The sequence below is a fragment of the Leguminivora glycinivorella genome, chromosome Z (genome assembly GCF_023078275.1).
Source record: "Leguminivora glycinivorella isolate SPB_JAAS2020 chromosome Z, LegGlyc_1.1, whole genome shotgun sequence".
NCBI classification, from domain to species: Eukaryota; Metazoa; Arthropoda; class Insecta; order Lepidoptera; family Tortricidae; genus Leguminivora; species Leguminivora glycinivorella.
This window is the reverse complement of record NC_062998.1, coordinates 30,115,974-30,135,415: the sequence shown is the minus strand read 5'-3', so window position 1 is coordinate 30,135,415 and position 19,442 is coordinate 30,115,974. Positions and strand designations below refer to the sequence as shown.

The 19,442-nt window shown below is 37.8% G+C and overlaps 2 protein-coding genes across 2 annotated transcripts in view; one reads left to right on the top strand and one right to left on the bottom strand.

Moving 5' to 3' along the window:
- Nucleotides 1–8,395, bottom strand: part of LOC125241547 (E3 ubiquitin-protein ligase UHRF1-like) — a 26,251-nt gene extending 17,856 nt beyond the window's left edge. The window contains exons 1-7 of the mRNA XM_048150078.1: nucleotides 8,216–8,395; nucleotides 5,727–5,889; nucleotides 4,844–5,225; nucleotides 3,850–3,990; nucleotides 3,181–3,383; nucleotides 2,956–3,056; nucleotides 2,358–2,562 (exon numbers count right to left, since the gene is read on the bottom strand). Of these exons, the coding sequence (XP_048006035.1) occupies nucleotides 2,358–2,562; nucleotides 2,956–3,056; nucleotides 3,181–3,383; nucleotides 3,850–3,990; nucleotides 4,844–5,225; nucleotides 5,727–5,889; nucleotides 8,216–8,365 (1,345 nt within the window). The 5' untranslated portion in view covers nucleotides 8,366–8,395. The remainder of the gene's footprint in view (nucleotides 1–2,357; nucleotides 2,563–2,955; nucleotides 3,057–3,180; nucleotides 3,384–3,849; nucleotides 3,991–4,843; nucleotides 5,226–5,726; nucleotides 5,890–8,215) is intronic.
- Nucleotides 8,396–12,161: 3,766 nt separating this feature from the next.
- LOC125241945 lies at nucleotides 12,162–19,287 on the top strand. Its single transcript, XM_048150658.1, has 5 exons — nucleotides 12,162–13,450; nucleotides 13,792–13,916; nucleotides 16,416–16,649; nucleotides 17,164–17,402; nucleotides 17,960–19,287. Exons 1-5 carry the CDS (start codon nucleotides 12,823–12,825, stop codon nucleotides 18,168–18,170), a joined length of 1,437 nt encoding a protein of 478 aa, XP_048006615.1. The 5' UTR covers nucleotides 12,162–12,822; the 3' UTR covers nucleotides 18,171–19,287.
- The last annotated feature ends 155 nt before the right edge of the window (nucleotides 19,288–19,442 follow it).

Here is a 19,442-nt window from a genome sequence, read left to right as displayed (position 1 = left end):
CTAATATGTGTCCCACTGCTGGGTTAATGCCTCCTCTATCCTTCGTCCACTCATCACGGTTTGAGGCCTGCTCCCGCCGTCCGAGTGATATATCTATCTTTGGTCTGCTTTTACCCCGGCGAAGCTGCGGTAACCATTCAGTTGCTACTTTAGCCCACCGATCAGGTGCAAACATGTCCTGCACGTATCATATTAAATGCACATGGAAAATTATTCAATGGTTCCCAGACGCAAAAACCAGAACCGCATTTTCTAATAAACTGTCTGCGTTCAACTCAAAATGAGGATCTGTGGAGTATGTGCCGACAACCTCCGATCGCCCAGGAAGTGGCTCTGCGGAAATGGAGATGGATCTGTCATTCCCTTCGAAGAGGAGCTACCAACAGCGCCAGTATCGCGTTTGAGTGGCGGCCTCAAGGAGGAAAGAGGGCCCGCAAACGCCCCGTACACACCTGGAGGCGGAGCGTTGAGAACGAGCTGAGGGAATATGGACTGAGCTGGAACGAGGCCAAGGCGGTGGCTCAAGATAGAAAGGCGTGGAAGGATCTTGTGGAGGCCCTATGCACCTAAGGGGTGCCTTAGGACATACAACAACAACAACAGCAACATATGCCGGACGTTCGTTTCCAGCATAGTTCAGCGTGTAAAGCTCTTTTTTTCCTCAACACAGATAACGACGGTATCATTTGAATTTTGCTGAAGTTGTATGCTTTTGAGAGGTCACCGATGTAAATTCAGCTTTCTTACCCTTATGGCGTAGACCCAACCTCATAAAACTCAGCTTTGGCGTGACCCGATCAACAAACAAGTCCGTTATCATCATCATAATCATATCAGCCTTTTTTCACTTACTGCTGAGCATAGGCCTCTTATCTAGTACGCTACTTGTCCCGATCCTGAGCTACCCTTATCCAATTATGACCCGCAATTTTACGGATGTCGTCCACCCAGCGAGCCAACGGATGTCAAGCGCTTCTTACATTTGTAAGCCGACACCATTCTGTTAAAATATTAGTCCACCTGCCATCGCTTTGCCTAGCAACATGGGCCCCACTCCCAACTCCATTTTAGTTTGTTTTTATGACGAACCCACGTCTTGCACCTTGGCCTGCTCGGAAGGTTGGCATTCATCAATTCAAATCCGTTTTATACTACTCCTTCTGTACTGTACCAAAAAGACTACGAATTGAAAAGAAAGTAGCCAAGAATACGATTTCTATTTTATTAGTTTACATGGCACATCTTTGAGCACCGGCGGGCAAGTCAAAGGGTGGCCAAATAAGCAAAAAGCATTTCCAAATGAGTTTGATACAGCTATAGCCGATGATCTCGTTTGGCACAAAGTTCTTCCTTAATTTCATCACTAATAGTCCTTAAATAGCCGAAAATGCGGTTTTTCGCGATTTCTGACAAAACCGTTGTAGATACAGAAAAAGCGTGTAGGGAAAAAGTAATCCTTGATAAATTTACTACAAATCGTTCATTGACACTTTGGTTCTAGCACTTATAGGTTTCGCGTGATCCATCACGAAAGTTGGTCCTTTACTGCAATTTTCTTTAGTGAATGTTAAATTTTCTCCCAAATTGCTTACGAAATCTGTTTGATATTACTAAAATATTATAAACTGAAAATGAATTTCAGGGGGAAAAATCACTACCATGGGTGGGACTTGAACTCACGGCTACTGGATTGATACTCCAGGGCTCTACCAACAGCTACCAAAAGCTCATCCCCAGTCATAGATACACTATATAGATCAATGGTACTCCTAGCGACTACTACCGTGAAAATATTACGTCTTAAATAGTTACTGGAATTCCAAGACATATTGGAAATTCCACCCATGGTAGTGATTTTTCCTCCTTAATTTTATTTTGCTCATTATAAAGAAAGAGATAGTTGTAGATTCATGATCACTTAGAGAAGGCATTCTTTGACGGAAGCCAACATTGATCCAAAAATTCCAAAAAGGATTTGTGCCAGCAAAGGGTAACTATTTGGGTATACTCGAAAGTGTTTTTTTCTATCCCGTGTTCACTTATGTGTTATTTAACTCATATTTTATATAAAAGTATACGTACTTAGTACACCTGTATTGATCAAATTTTCAAGAATAAAAACAAATAAATGATTTTTATATGAGAAACATGAAATCAAGGTCACGCCGAATTCACGCCGAAAATACGCCGCCGCCGCCGATCATTTTTTGATCGGCGCACACGTCTACTACTGTTAAAGTGTTCACATAATTGTATTGTATGGCAAGTCTCATATTTAACCGCCGAGGGAGGTCGACCAGTCTCTGAAGCTTGGTGCAACTGGCCCTTACTAATTTTTGAACTAAGCCCCTACATACCGACGCAGGCCATGCCGCGGCCCCAGTCCCTGGTGGTGGTGGCAGCGGGCGCCTTCTTGCGCTGCTTGCCCGCGCCGGGCGCCACCACGGCGTTGGAGTCGCGCTTGCAGCCCGGGCAGTACCAGTCGTCCTCCGGCAGCTCCGTCAGCGGCGGGTCCAGGCAGATCATGTGGAAACCCTTGTTGCACTCGTCGCATAGCACTATCTGTAATGCAACCAGTATAATGCCATTGCAGTGAAGAACACATACCGAAATAAAAATGCCAGTAGCGTATTTTCTCTAAGGCCTAGTATGCCAGGGCTAGAACACCAAAACTTTATGGACAGCAGTTGGTTTGAATGGTGCTGAGAAAGGTGGCTAGTAGTTATTATACAGCTTGGAGCCTAGGACAACTGTGACAGGTGAGCATCTATGGATGCTTCCAACACAACTATGAGATACAAAGATAATATCTCCCTGTGAATGACACATGATCTTCATACTTTCATTGAGTCTAAGGCCTATTTCATAACACACGGATGTGAAGTTTTACGATTTTTACTCATTATTATTCACTACCATGAGGCATGAGACACCTAAATTGTGATAAGAACTTACTTTATCAGGAAATTCTTTTCCTGCACACAGGAAACATCCGCAATCCTTGCATCGCGCGTTTTCATTATCACGGCACGTCAAGCAGTTCAGAGGCATGGAACCTGAAAAAAGTAGAATAAGAAACACATTAACAATTAATAACACAATAATTATACTGTCCTAATTCCATACTGTTTAACTAACATGCTTCAAGACATAGTAATTGATATATTTTATACTACACACGTTTTTCAGGTTGAGTGATCATCATCTCTTTGTACTCTTCAGTTCTCTCAGCGAGGGGCACCATGTCCTCGATGGCAAAGATCTTGTCGTGCACCCGGGCCCTAGTGTCATTCTGTGGCACCGCCTCGGGGCCCAGGTACAGAGTGCCAATGAGCTCATGAGTAAGACGCAGTTTCTTTATCTCTTCTACTTTAAAGTCATACCTGTAAAAACCAGTTGCCTTTAATAATAAAACATCTTATAAATGGAATAAGTACAAAAATTGCATATGTATGGGTAATTCCGTGTAAAAGAGTTATGTAACTGGTTAATTATTTGCATGTTTCTTTATTAATGGCGCGAATTCAAATATGTACCATGTTTAAGGATTCAAAGAAAGCTTTTCAAGAGATAAATTTTAACCCCCTTATTCATAAAAATCATAAACGTTCACTAAAGTTGTCAAGCCGATAAAGTTCGTTTGTCCCTTTCTATAACACCAATACGTCGGAAAGGGACAAACGAACTTTATCGGCTTGATAACTTAGGGAACCTTTATGAATAAGGGGGTAACACTTATATTATATGTATAGATAAGGGGGTAACACGAATAAAGATGCAATGAAATCGCTTACATTACAGTTAAGTACATGGAATTTATAGTAAATATTTATTAAATTTATAACATACCAATATCCTTTTTCTAGTGGGCTCTCTGTGTTATGGTTGATCATAACTGTTTGTCCTACTTTTAGGTCTTTAATTTCTATGGGTGTTCTGGCTCTTGGTCTTATCTCCTTTAACTTACAGTAGTGGAATGTGTCAGAGTCACTGTAATAAAACATTAATTTTTATGAACTTCCTATTTTATAGCAGTTCTTCGTTAAAAAACCGGCCAAGAGCGTGTCGGGCCACGCTCAGTGTAGGGTTCCGTAGTTTTCCGTATTTTTCTCAAAAACTACTGAACCTATCAAGTTCAAAACAATTTTCCTAGAAAGTCTTTATAAAGTTCTACTTTTGTGATTTTTGTCATATTTTTTAAACATATGGTTCAAAAGTTAGAGGGGGGGGACGCACTTTTTTTTCCTTTAGGAGCGATTATTTCCGAAAATATTAATATTATCAAAAAACGATCTTAGTAAACCCTTATTCATTTTTAAATACCTATCCAACAATATATCACACGTTGGGGTTGGAAGGAAAAAAAATATCAGCCCCCACTTCACATGTAGGGGGGGTACCCTAATAAAACATTTTTTTCCATTTTTTATTTTTGCACTTTGTTGGCGTGATTGATATACATATTGGTACCAAATTTCAGCTTTCTAGTGCTAACGGTTACTGAGATTATCCGCGGACGGACGGACGGACGGACGGACGGACGGACGGACGGACAGACAGACATGGCGAAACTATAAGGGTTCCTAGTTGACTACGGAACCCTAAAAAAACTGTTATAGGTTATCAAAAACATTAAATTTCTTATTATTAAAAACAACTATTCCTGTACGTACTAGTAATAAATAAGTATTTACTCCTTTTTGCTAGTATATAAAAATATACAGAACTAAAGTTCTTACCACTAAATATAAGACAAGACATACATGTTTATTTATTACACTACCACTATTCCTGCTAAAGTAATTTCGAAAAAAATGTTATTTACGCTTTGAGGGTTACTTACTCGTCGTCAAGCTGGACTTTGTACAACAAATGTCCACCGGTGGGTTGATCCCTTGGACTTTTAGGCTTAGCTACTTTCTCACTAGCTTTCTTCTTTGGCGTTTTTGTGAAATAATCAGCAATACCTTTCTTCTTCGGTTTTGCCAAGTTATTATTAGCGGCATCACTCGGAGGCGTGTTTTCTGAGTCACTAGGTGGATTATTTTCCAAATCACTTTCCTCCTCCGCAGTGTTAGTGATTGTAGTATTGCCATTGGCTGGCGCCGGCGCGGGTGCGTCAGGATCCTGTACTATCCTCACTACTTTACCTTCAAACCAGGCACCTTGTTCCCGATCCTTCATGTCAATTAAATCTCCAATTTGATAAATTATGCTTTCAGCATCTTAAAACAAAAAAGGAAACTTCATTTCTCGGCGCTTACTGTGTACTTGTGAATTACCAGGTTAGCTTGAAGATTATTTTATAGTCGGAATGTTCTGTTTGTATATTTCTTTAAAATCTTTAGGTTATTATTGCTACTGTAGTTTGCCTTAATAACAGTCAAATACTGCAGAGGTATTTCAAATAAACAAATGCATTGAAACTTATAATAATTTCTTTCAAATGTTAGTGACACCTTCACCTACCTCTTTCTATATCACTACCTGACCATAATTGGTTCAAGGGCATACAGTTTTGGATGAGGAAGTACATGGGAGTTGGAGTTATTAAAGTAGATTGTATTTCAAACTCTAGTACGTCAGCCAATCTGAATCCTAGGCCACTGTAGAACCCTTTCACAGTAAAAGTCAAAGTGACTGCTATAGCAAATAAAGCATGGTGTCAATACGACAGGGTTCTAGAGTGGCCTAGGATTCTAATTGGTTGACTATACAATACATACCTATATAATTTATCTCTTTGGTCTTGATCTCATCTTTAGGTTCAGTTTTGGTTTCAGCCTCTTGTTTCACCTCGGCAGCTGCCTCCGGTTGTGAGCACACCATGAGTTGTATGACATCATTAAGTTTAATGTTGTAATCATGGAATGTGTATCCATCATCCAGCTGTAATATTAGATTAACTTTAATATGTACTTTTTAATTTCATTTGCAGGTGCAGTTTACTCAGCCGAATTTGTAGCAAATATGCTGCTCTAGAAACTTGCTACATTTTATTGCTACGTTTGCGGGGTTTGGAATCGAGTTCCTTATCATAAATGATGTTCTTGCTAAACTATCTTGACATTTCGCCAGGGCCATATTTATAAACATTTGACTGGATCCAATGAAAAGAAAATACTTTGTTTTTTTATTAACAGAAATAATGGCGCAAATTCAATCAATAATACATTTCAACATAATGTGCAAAGTCAGAATGTAACAATGGCAACAAGCAGTCAGGCTGTGCATCATTTCAAAATTCATAATAGAAACTGTAATGTACACTGGGCTGTGTGTGAAGGAAAAATTACATCTACAGTAACACACATTGTACCATAAGAAAAATAGGGGAGTGTAAATTACAAACTAATAAATCTTATAAGTAAAAAACAGAGAAGTATGTCTTCTTTAGTCTTTATCCATACTAATATTATAAATGGGAAAGTGTGTGTGTCTGTTTGTTTGCCCGTCGGCAAACGGAGCGACGAATTGACGTGATTTTGTTAAGTCGGTATAGTTGAAGGGATACTACTTTGTGCAGTGGCATAGGCTACTTTTTGTCTCTTTCTAACACCCCACTTCCCTAAAATGGGGGGTGGGAGTTTGTATGGTAATTCCGCAATTTTAGAATTTAACGTGAGCGAAGCCGCGGGCAGAAGCTAGTAGTTAATAATACAGTTTTAAGATGTAACATTTAGAGGTGTAGAACTAAGGTTAGGGGACATTTTTTGTATAATGACTTGACATTTGTTTATTGTTGTCTTTGTATTTAAGTATTAAATTTATACATGTATTACCTATATAATATAATTTTCTGGGTACCCATGAACAAGCCTTCTTAAGCTTTAATGTAAGGATTAGTCAATTTGTGTAGGAAATATAAGACTATTATAATATAAGACTTATTTAAAGGTTTAAAGTGTTTCTAGCAGTCATGTCTAGTTTTACAGTTAATACCTTAAGTTGAAATGTAAAAGGAATTGCATAAGAATTGAATAATTTTAGTGTTATTGGCTAATAATACTGTATTGACTAATAAGTACATGAAAAGCACAATTCATGTCAGTGCATTGCTTCAGATCTATGGACTAAGGAGCCGATCGCTTGTTCTAGCTTCTACTCTAAAGATAGGAAAGACAAGGACTGACATGAAAATCATTTCAGTAGTTTTTGAATTTATTGAGAACATACAGACAAACCCCATGGGGAACTTAGTTTTATAAAAGTATAATTTTTTTAATCACTGCCAATTTTGATCAAGTATAACGCTACTAACGAGGGCAACTAGACGCACAGACAAAACATCAGTGGAAAAAGTGCTAGCCTTTTAAAGTAACAGGGCTCCCAGAGCATGAAATAGTTTTAGACATCATACAGGGGAGTATTTGCCCTGGAATCTGGAAGATGCGGGTGGCAGGGGTTTGGGATGGCACAACAAGATTCTCCTTAATTTAAATACATTATTGTGCTGAAGGTAATGAGCATACATCGGGGTTTTGGGAGCGGGAATAAATTCGTGTATTTGTAACTGTTTATAGTCATTTGAATAACTGAAATATATATTTAACTATGTAACTGGCTCCAAATATACCTAGAAATGTTAAAGTAATGTTTATCTTTTATCGTTTTCACCATTTTTGGGCTAGTGTGAATCATTCCCGCTCCCAAAACCCCGATGTATGGTAATGAGGGTGCAAAGCTGGCCCATGGATACAAAGCAACATATGCTTAAATTCCAAACACAAAGTACAACAGACTGGATGCTGATACACAATAATTTTGCAATAAAATGTCAACTCTAATCGTCAAATTTTTGAGTTGACTTCTTATTGCAAAATGCATGTGGGATGACACATTATTGCGTATCAGCATCATTTTCAAAGTTGAAATAGAAGAAAGAATAAGGAGGAAAAGGTTCATAAGGTGTGTAACAAAGTGAAACCTTGGACTAGACAATGTTGTGGGATTAGACAAAGCTGCTGAGTGTGAGAGGCCTATAGGCACGGATACTTTGTGACATTTTAGTGATCAATTTCGCTATTGCAGATCAATAACTACATCAACGTTCTACTTCTGCTAGGCTACAGTAAAGATTCAAACTACAATGGGTTACCACGAAGACGAAAGATATGATATTTAAGATCAAACCCACAAATTCATGAATATCATATTAAGTTATGTTATTATTGTAAAAAAACTGAACTAAGACGAATATTCAAGGAATACATACCAATTTGCCGCCGTATAACAGCCGTTGCGATTTTGGGTCTATGTTGAACGTTTCATTTATGATATGTCGAAATTGTTCTATTTTAGTTAGCTTAGAGTTAACCGCGACCACGGTGTCGGGTTTACCAAATATTCTGACGCGTACGTGCATTATTTCTAAAAATCCAAACTGCAATGAAAAGTCGTTGTCATCGAAATGGCGCGAAATTGTGTGTAATAACAGCAGTTGAGAAAGCCACAACAAACGTCAAAGTTGTCAAACGTCTTTTTTTAAATTTCTTCGGTTTTATATGCGGTTCGGGCGCGGGATACGCGCGGATTTTATGATAATGTTGCCAGCTAATTTATAAAACTGGAGGAACACCGAGCGACGTTGCAATCTTATAAAATCAGATCGAATGCGCTAATGACCCGATACATTTAGATTTTTTTAAGGCCGGCAACAGACAGTTTTAAAATTCATTATTATTATTAAGAGCCCGTATTGTCCCACTGTTGGGCAAAGGCCTCCCTCAAATTCCTCCACGCATCCCTATCCCCTGAAGTCTCCCACCAGGGCCGTATTTTATAAAGTTACAAGTTACAGGTTACAAGTGTACAGGCTACAGGTACCTGTAATGCACTGTGCACGATTACAGGTGTTTTATAAATACACACAAAAGTTTACAATTGTAATGGACCACGGTAAATTTCGATTACAAGTGACATCTACAGGTGTGGCGGACATCACTATTTAAAAAAAAACATCTGTCATAAAAACTCGTTCTACTGTCGGGACTTTGAAGCTTTGTCTGTTTATTTAAAAAGTTTAATTTCATTTATTGCATCCCAACATGCAGCGGGTTAGTATGACTATAAGCTTTATAAGTCCCCTTTATTAAACAATTTAATTTACATATTGAATCATACATAGTTCTTATTGTCACCTCAATTCTCAAATCAATTGAACAGTTTAATATTAGCAGATTTCTAAATATACTCAAAAAACTAGCAGCAACTTACCTCATTAATATCCTCTGGCCAGGCGACTACTTTGTTGAATAATTTATTATTTATAGCCTTAACAACGCCATGGACAGCTTTGCACACACTTGACTTGGAGACGCCGTGCATGTCACCCACAGCATGGTATTGGCAGCCAGTTCCGAGCCAGTGCAAGGCAACGCAGAGCTGCAACTTCGAGCTCATTGCGTGATTGGTGTTGGCCGGGGACTCCAAGGAATCTCCAATCTCGGCATTCGGCATTCTCCATTTGCGTGGAGTTCATTCTAAATCGTTCGTTGAACTCGTACGGCGTCCGAAAGTCCAAATTTGTTCGAGACCGAACTGTCGCGGTATCTCGTCATCTGAAGAATCGGATGAAGAATCTCTCAAGAGACGGATCATTTTATTAACACTGTTGAATGAAATAACCGAGAAAACTGAACTACTTAGATGCCGTTACAGGACTCAAGACCCCTGTAAGTTTTTGTTACAAGTGTACCAACCTACACTTGTAATTTACAATATTTTTATAAAACGCCTGTTCGATTATGAGTTTAAAACTATTAAACTCCCATATTTTTGTCTTTGGTTAAGCTACAGGCACTTGTTCCTGTAACCTGTAAAATTGTAACACAGTACTTTTATAAAACGCAAATTGTAAAAAACGGGGCAAGTGTTGCCAGAAAACGCCTGTAAACTTGTAACTTGTAAGTTTATAAAACAAGGCCCAGTCCTCGTCAAAGGCGTCAAGCTCGTCGCGCCATCTCCGGTCTAAGGCTCCCCACAGACAGTCTTAAAAATTCATAATCTTAAAAAAAATTGTATGCAAATTGACAGTTCAAACTGTCAGTCAATCTGTCAGTGTCAGTTTGAACTGTCAATTTGCATACATTTTTTTTTTAAGATTATGAATTTTTAAGACTGTCTGTGGGGAGCCTAAAATTCATAATCGGAAAAAATCACAGAATTATAATTAAACCAGAATGAGTAGTTAGGCCAAAAAGTGTGTCCACATGAGAGGTTAAAGTTGGGGCTGGTGTCCCTCTCGCACTTATTACCACTATCAAAATCATTTGAATGACGTCATCACTGTCATCATTTGGGGATACCAGTCAATATTCAAAGTTACTACCAAATCTACTAATACCCAATTGAAGGTTTTTAATAATTGCGCAATTTTTTGGTTTTATGGCTTCATAATAATGACTTACCAATTCGTTACAAGGTATTAATATCCTTGCCTCGATATAATACGAAAATAATTTAAGAAGTTTATAAACTTAGTTATCATACAGGTAAAATACTACTACTATAGTAATTTTTTAACACTGGTCACACGTGCGAGAGGGACACCAGCCCCAACTTTGACCCTCTCATGTGGACACACTTTTGCTAGTCTGTCAAGAACGCCTTTATGCGCCAGTGATAAGGTTCAATTTAGTATGGCAAAAAAAGTGTGAGCTGAGTCCCTATTGTAAGTCGATGGAAAAAATTATAATCTTAGGCTCCCCACAGACAGTCTTAAAAATTCATAATCTTAAAAAAAACTTGTATGCAATCTGACAGTTCAGATCTGTCAGTGTCTTGTCAGTGTCAGTTTGAACTGTCAGATTGCATACAAGTTTTTTTTAAGATTATGAATTTTTAAGACTGTCTGTGGGGAGCCTTACAAAAATCAGATCGAGTGCACGGAATTCCATACAATTTCGCGACTGTCCACACACACTCTTGTTTTTAAAGCTAGGAACACACTACGCGGACGTCCGTCGTAAATCGACCGCGGACGGGAATCTGGACAATGGAAATACACATAACCGTGCAAACTATCGGTCGACGGACGCGGACGTGGCCTTGAGCGCACGGACGTCCGATCGAAATCTGGCTCTCTGGATGTTTTGTTCCGTGCACACTGATAGGTCGCGGTCGCGGTCGTTTTACGACGGACGTCCGCGTAGTATGTTCCTAGCTTAAGGCCGGCAACAGACAGTCTGAAAAATTCATAATCTGAATTTAGATTTGTATGCAACCTGACATTGACAACTGACAGATCTGTCAGTTTGAACTGACAGGTTGCATACAAATCCAAATTCAGATTATGAATTTTCAGACTGTCTGTTGCCGGCCTAAGATTATGATTTTTTTTAAGATTATGCGTTTTAAGACTGTCTGATGCCGGCCTAAGATTATGTTATTAATTTTCTATCCATACCTTATCTATGATAATGAACCAACACACACGTGAGCAATTCCCGAAAAGTTTGTACATTTCGATGATGCTGAGCAAGATCCACTAGGTTTCCCAAAATGTCCTAAATTGTTTGTATGAAACTTTCCTTTTTTGTCACTGAAAATGTATAATAATCTGGTAACAAAAAAAGAAGGTTTCATACAAACTACCTAGGACATTTTGGGAAACCTAGTGGATCTTGCTCAGCATCGTGGACTCTATCAGCCTACCAATTTTTGACGTGCGTGACAACGTCGATTTTCTAAAACTCAATATCCGCCATCTTGGATTGGCGGCCATTTTGTTTAGCTACCATTTTGAGATGGCAATCATGGTTTTTTAACATCCCTATAAGCCTACCTAACTGCTGTAAAAAGGAAACTTAGTACCCCCAAATTATACCGTTTGGCAAAATTGGACCAGCTGGCCCATGGACTAGTTATCAAGTTATTATACGTAAAATCACAATATTCATTAATGTTCATAATCATAAACCAACAAATTGCAAAACAAGAATGTGACCAGTATTTTTTTAAATAGTGTTTGCACACGGTGCACAGAGTCATTATTATTTGTTAAAAACAAGATATTTCTAAGTTTCAAGTGAAATAATTAATTTATGATAAATTAAATGAAGAATTGATTTTCTTTTGACCTGAATTATAATTATTTTGATTTTAATTCGTGTTTGCATATCGCTAACCGTCTGCCATTGCTGGCTTGAAGGTTCCGCCACCAAGCCATAAAATAGAATTAAATAAAATCCGCCATTGTAGGGTCACAGCCGGTCTTCAGTGAGGCTCTCTCTGTTTCTATTACTACTCTATGACATACATAAAAACGCCTGTATCCCATAAGGGGTAGGCAGAGCGCATGCAACTACTAAAGCGTCAGTGCCACTTTTGGCAAATAAGGAGTTGAAAGAAAACGAAACTGTGATAGTACAAATTAATTATGCCTATTATGAACATTACATTTTATAATGAAATGCCCTTTTATTTAAAAAATAAACTGGTCAAATCACAACTTCAAATAAACGAAGTTTGCCGCATTATTATTTAGAAATGTAACATTTAAGTTATTAAAATAATCTTTCATTAGGTATTTAATACATTATTTGACGCTTGACATTATACCTACAGTGATCTACTCAAGATGTACAAATTAGTTTTGTGAGAGAAAAGACGGTAGACGATACCCGATGTGAAGAGACTGACGAGTTTTATGAAGCTACCCGACATAAATCATCTTCAGTTTAAACACGGCGAATAACGGTCACGCTGGCCGTGACTCGTGCCTGCAGGTTATAGTGCAATAACATTTATAAAACAAGAATAAGATAACCAAACAACAAGTGTTCATAGAAGCTGTGTAAGGTGATTTCACTGAAGTCGAATATGGATAAATACCAAGACAAAGAAAATGTAAAAGCGAAAACAAGGATTCCTTTACCATTGCCACCCCTGCCACCTCTGCCAAACCACTTGCTTAAAAAAATAAGCGAGAGACCCCCATTGAATACATTAGCTGGCCCTAATGGACTCAGTCAAAATGTGCCCTCTAGTTTGCTTTGCGTGGCTGGACCAAGCAATGCAAAAAACAAAAGCATCGTGGATAGACTGAAAAGTCCTTTTCAAATTGACACAAAATTCGTAACAGTGCAACGGGGATGTGAATATTTGGACTTTAATTTTGTTGCTTACCAAGATGATAAGCGAAGAGTTTCAGAGCCAACTGTCATTACTGTTAGCAGTGATGAGGAAAATGAATCAAATGAAAAGGAAATATATTTCACTGATAAAGACAGCCTTGCTAATAAGAGGCGGATGTCAGCAAGCACTCCGGCCCTTAACACATTAGTTCCAGCCAGGGTGAAGAATATCAAGCGAAGCTTAAAGAGACCTCATAGTAGGGAACTGCAAGGGTTAACGCCGCTGGAAAATCGGGAAAAGGTGGATGATAGAGTGAAACGGAGACTGAATTTCAATCAGACAGTTAGAGAGAGGATGCAGACACCTGATTTATGTACGTAGCATAACCTAATCACAAAATTAATATTAAAAAAAAAAAAAAACCCCCGACCGCGATATAGTGGACCGATTTCCATGAGACATGGCTAAGAACACTCCCGACTAATTCAGCTTTCAAACAAAAAAAACTAAATCTAAATCGGTTTATCCGTTTGGGAGCTACGATGTCACAGACAGAAACACACACAGACAGACAGACAGACACGTCAAATGTATAACACCCCGTCGTTTTTGCGTCGGGGGTTAAAAATTATTAATAACAATTTTTTTTAAACTTTTTCCTATTTAGATCATTTGGATTTCTATTAAAATCATATTGTGTTATTTTATTTACAGCACTGAAATCATACATGGCTATGATTTCATCATATCTTCTACAAGCCGAGAGGAAAACAGCGGCGCTCCCGCGGGTGAAGAGTGAGACGAGAGCAAGCGTTATCAACTGGCTGATGAAAATAAATGTATGTGTCATATAATTTCCTATCTTTATACTCGTACTGCAGATGTTATGATGCATCATTTTCAAATACAATGAGCCCGATAGGGACATGTTATAAACCTAAATATGTAAATGCAATGTACTAAGAAAACGTGACCAGCACCGGTAGCATGGTCGCGCGATAGACGATAAAATATCTGTATGTGTCATATAATTTCCTATCTTTATACTCGTACTGCAGATGTTATGATGCATCATTTTCAAATACAATGAGCCCGATAGGGACATGTTATAAACCTAAATATGTAAATGCAATGTACTAAGAAAACGTGACCAGCACCGGTAGCATGGTCGCGCGATAGACGATAAAATATCAGGCCGTCCCTATCGCACTATTAAGGTAACGGCGGCTATCAACGCGGGTATCGAAATCGACGTCCATTACCGCCGCATTTGCAAATACGCATTTTATAGGCAAACCGACCAATTTCTTAAAAAAAGTTACTCACACAAAGGAAGCCTGTTTAGTTGACTAACGCACATATAGGCGATAGAGAGTGTGAATGAAAGAAGACGCTCGCTATTTGACAGTTTTTGCCACGGGGCCGCGAGAAGAGGTTGTGTCATACTGACGTGTGACGCTAAACCTAAGTGAACTCCAATCTCATTTAGTAGTTTACGTAATAATTATGGCAAAGAGGTGAAAGTTATGCATTTCAAATTATTGTTTATAGCTTTCTACATGACTTCTGAGTACTTTTTACGTATTGTTTAGCCTGGAAATGCGTTTAAAGTAGAAATTAAAAGACAGCGGTGAAAGGCGCCATTTCGTGAGTAGATTCTATTACTGTGGTATACCACGGTAATAGTTAAAGTAGTGATATTAGTTCTTTTTGCTTTATTTTAAGTATATGTGATCAGTTATATAATGTCTTACAGTTGTTTCAATCTTGATCTATTCACGCTATCAAAGAACTATTTACGCGGTATGAAAATTATTCAACAAAACCTTAATTTTTAGCAAAAACTTCATGACTGATTTCGTAGTTTCTATGAAAACCGTTAATTTGTCAATTTTTTAAACATTGACATAAAGTCTGATGCTTACTTACCAGTTATGTAAGCTTGGTTTTAATATAAGGTTGCAATATTTTATTTTGATTTGTAATGAAAATACATCTGTATGACTTTGTTTTTATGGGTCGGAATTAGATTTTATAATACTCCAATTTATGCCTATTACCGATGGTACGATCAGATAACCCTCGGTAATAGAATATATAAGAATCTATTACCGATCCATGCAATATTTGTTTGGGTCGGTAATGGGTTCCTATAGAAGTATCTATTACCGAGCGACATATTAGTCTTGTATCAAAATATGACATTTAGTGTACCGTAAGTACAGATTTCTTAGGTGAAACTGAGTCTTCTGTGGGTATTCATAAAGCAGGATAGTATAGGTATATGTATTTGTCATAATTTGTATATTCAACCGTCGGTATTAAGCTCCGAATTTTGAGATGGGTTTCTATTTACCGATGGCAGAAAAACACTGTCATTCATACCCTCGGTAATGAAATCTCAATTCGCGTTAATAGAACTGCAACCTGTTCATTACCACGGTAATAGAAAATTTAGGTATGTTGGCTTCAATAATCATTTTATGACATATAATAAACTAAAATGATCCTAAAACTCTTCAAAACTAATAGTTCAATAAATACTCTTCCATAAAAAAAATATTTGTGGTCTTTAATGAGCTTTGATACCCTTAATTTTTTGGTATCTTTTGAAATCTGCTTAAGTACCACGTTAATAGGCGCCATTACCTTAGTAAGTGCGATAGGGACGGCCAGATGTTTTATCATTTATCGACGACCGTCTGGCGCAGTCGGTAGTGACCCTGCCTGCTGCGCCGCGGTCCCGGGTTCGAATCCAGGTAAGGGCATTTATTTGTGTGATGAGCACAGATATTGTTCCTGAGTCATGGATGTTTTCTATGTATATAAGTATATATATAAATTATATATTATATATATCGTTGTCTGAGTACCCACAACACAAGCCTTCTTGAGCTTACCGTGGGCCTCAGTCAATCTGTGTAAGAATGTCCTATAATAATAATATTTTGATATGACTAAAATATCGATCTTGGTGATTATGATTAGTGTAATATGGATTGAATTATTTGCTCCAAAATCAAGATTAACGCTAAACACCAAAATGATCTTCAAGGTCTTAATAAAGCTATATTATAATGTTGTCTTCGGTTACCGCGATAGTTACTCATGAAATAAAACTATGGAAACGGATTTAAAGGTCGGGATGAATTTTAAATTCATTATACGCGATTTAATCCGTTTCCATAGTTTTATTTCTATATCAAATGATTAAATTAGATATTTGATAAATAATCCATTTTGTAGTTAAAACTACGAACCTATTATTGTTTGACGAGTAACTAAGTTCGAGTTTACTTCCATAATGATATTGTCATTGACAATCGAATTCAACCTAGGGCGTAGACGGCAACCCAGCCACCATTCAAACTGCGGTGTGGTACCTGGACGCCGTGCTGGCCACCGGCAACGTGACGCTAGAGAATATGCAGCTAGTGGCCGCAGCAGCGTACTGGATAGCGACCAAGCACCACGGCCCGCTGACTCCTGCGTCCAAGCTTGTCAAATACGCCAACCATGCCTTTACGCACCAGAGGCTGTTGGAAGCGGAGAAAGTAATATTGGCTAGATTGGTATGTACCTATACTACATATATACTTCTGAAAAACAGAACCCTTATAGGACCAGTTTCTTGATCATGGGCATAAGACGCTGGAGAACATACAACTGATTCTCGCGGCGGCCTACTGGATTGTGACCAAGCCCCACGGGCCGCTGACTCCTGCGTCCAAGCTTGTCAAATACGCCAACCACAGAACTAAATCTTGATATAGTTCTGTGACGCCAACCATGCCTTTACGCACCAGAGGCTACTGGAAGCGGAGAAAGTCATATTGGCTAGATTGGTATGTATCCTGATTTTTTTATGAGTTCCGTGAAGTTTGTTTGATCAGTGTTCTGAAAAGGTTGCAAGTTAAAATCTGTTTTTGTTAATGGATTTTAATTTTTCAAATAATACAAAAAAAAATACCTTTCTCACTGACGTAATGCACTAAACCCTGATCCGTCCTTAACACAACATCAACAAACGTCACCTTATTTTATCAGTTTATTATAGTTATAAAATGTACTCTTTGTTTTGTACAGAAATTTCCTCTCCTACCAGTAGTGCCCCAAGACTACATCTGGTACTTCGCGTGGTGGTGCAACCATGAGCGGCTCGGCGAGATCGAGGTGGCCACCACGTTCCTCTGCCTCTGCGGGCTGATGGTGAACAAGAGCCTCTGCTCGGAGTACCCGTCCGTCGTGGCCGCAGCTTCCGTGAGGAATGCACTGTTGTTGCTGAAGAAGAAGGAGCTGATACCGAGACTACAGAAATGTCCAGCGTAAGTGGAAATTCATATTTTTCTATCATGATCACCTTAAACTATAATCTGGCACATACGAGATACCAAAATAATTATGGATCGGTCTAAAATGATTAAATTAATGATTATTTAAAACAGTGAGTAGGTATTCATGGAAGAATATATACAGCTGTTAAACCATTTGAACTCAACATGGTAGGGAATCCCCTTGTTGATGTTGGAGGGGATCCCCTTAAATGACGAGGGCTTCACTTTACGCATTATCGCCGAAAAAGGAAATTTAATGTGTGTTTATCAGCGTTTCGCCTCACTGTGGCAACCTTTAAAGTTTATGTAAATTGTTGATACTATAAATTATTTGAATATTTGTAGGGTGCTAAATCTAGGATTTTAATTTAATTTTATAAGACTCGGTTGAGTTGGCTGAAAGTAGTCGCTCAAGACCGTAACATAAAGTGAATTGTTCTGAGAGCCCTATGTCCCTATAAAGGATAACAGAAATGTATCATCATGAGGGTACCTACCAGTAAAGTTGTAGCAATTGTCTTATTCGTCTATTTTTCCTTTGGTTTTAGATACGTAGCAGCCGAAAAAAAGGCCGCGAACTTATCGCACATATGTGCCATCCTCCGCCACGCGGTGCGCGTAGTGGGCGCAAAGAACTACAGCTACAAGTTCATATTCGAGCAGTACGGAATGCCGCCCAAGTATATCGCGCAGACCATCGTGAGCTCGGCCAACGAGCTCGCTGTCATGGACACTAGGAGTACCGCTGTCATATTTTGAAGGGTTCACCGGGTGGGCCCTGTAACAAAAGCCAAAAATTTTGCTGTAGGCTCCTTAAACTGACCAACATTTGTTCAGCGACTTTCAAAAATGTTGAAGTCTTAATTTATATTATTTTCATACAAAATAAATATTATCTTCACGTAATTACGCCATTATTGTTGTCATTGTCGTTGTCTGTCACGCTTTAGACAAAATTAGTAATACATTACCTCTTAGTAAAAACTTTCTTAAGGGTAATAAAATCAAAATACACGTTATTTTTAAAAGTCGCAGAACAAATGTTGGTCTGTGGAGTATACTAGTAGGCTACAGTTATTTTTCTTGCTTTTGTTACAGGGCGCACTCTTGTGGAATGAACTGCACTTGTATTTATGGTTAAAGTTTACTTTTACTTTTATCCGTAACATCGCTCACATACATATTAAACATGAATGATTAGACATGTCTCTAAATGGTTATTCAATTAATGTTAATTAGTTTGTTTTTAATTAGTCATTCTCGGTAGGTAGTAATTTAATTCAAACATTTTGCTAAATTAATTAATTCGTTGTTTGGTGAAAAAATATACTTATTGTTTTTTCATTGTTCAAAATCATTCTACACAACATATTTAAAAATGATGTAATATTTAAATATAAAACTCGTAATGCATAGATCCGCATAGTTACTAGTATAGTTGTAATTTTATTATAGGGTGTTTAAATGTGACGTAATTACGTATTGCACAGTTGGACTTTGATTGATTAGCAACTAATTAATGACGTATTAAATTAGTTTATTATATGTATGAAATTAAATTATATATGTGACTTTATTTGTTATTGTATCTTGAATAATTGTTACATTGCCGTTAAAGAGATGCTCACAGTTGCTAGTTGTTTTGAAAAGTAGACATTAATAATGAGCTTAATTGTAAATATGTATTAGCCTAATCTGACTTTAATATTAACCATACTTAACTTTCACAAAAAAAACTATGCATTTTAATTCTATGACTAATCATGATAAAATTTATAAAACTCTGACATTCTTAATACACGACACTAGATGTAACATACTTAATAGTAATTGATCAAACCGATTTCAATGTTTTTTAACTTTAATTAAGAGGATATTGAGGGTTATCTGACTTATAAAATAAATCATTTTTTTTGCGTGGATACGTGTAAGTTTAATTTGGATAGTAAGCACCACAATGAAATTAATAATTAAATTAAAGATTTTAAAAGGATATTATTTACTTTTATTGATCACTCGTAGGACTGTATG

Coding starts and splice junctions, on each gene's coding strand:
- LOC125241945 (XM_048150658.1), top strand. CDS start 12,823: ATGGATAAATACCAAGACAAAGAAAATGTAAAAGCGAAAACAAGGATT. Junction 13,917..16,415: donor ACTGGCTGATGAAAATAAAT/GTATGTGTCATA, acceptor AATTCAACCTAG/GGCGTAGACGGCAACCCAGC. Junction 17,403..17,959: donor AGACTACAGAAATGTCCAGC/GTAAGTGGAAAT, acceptor CTTTGGTTTTAG/ATACGTAGCAGCCGAAAAAA.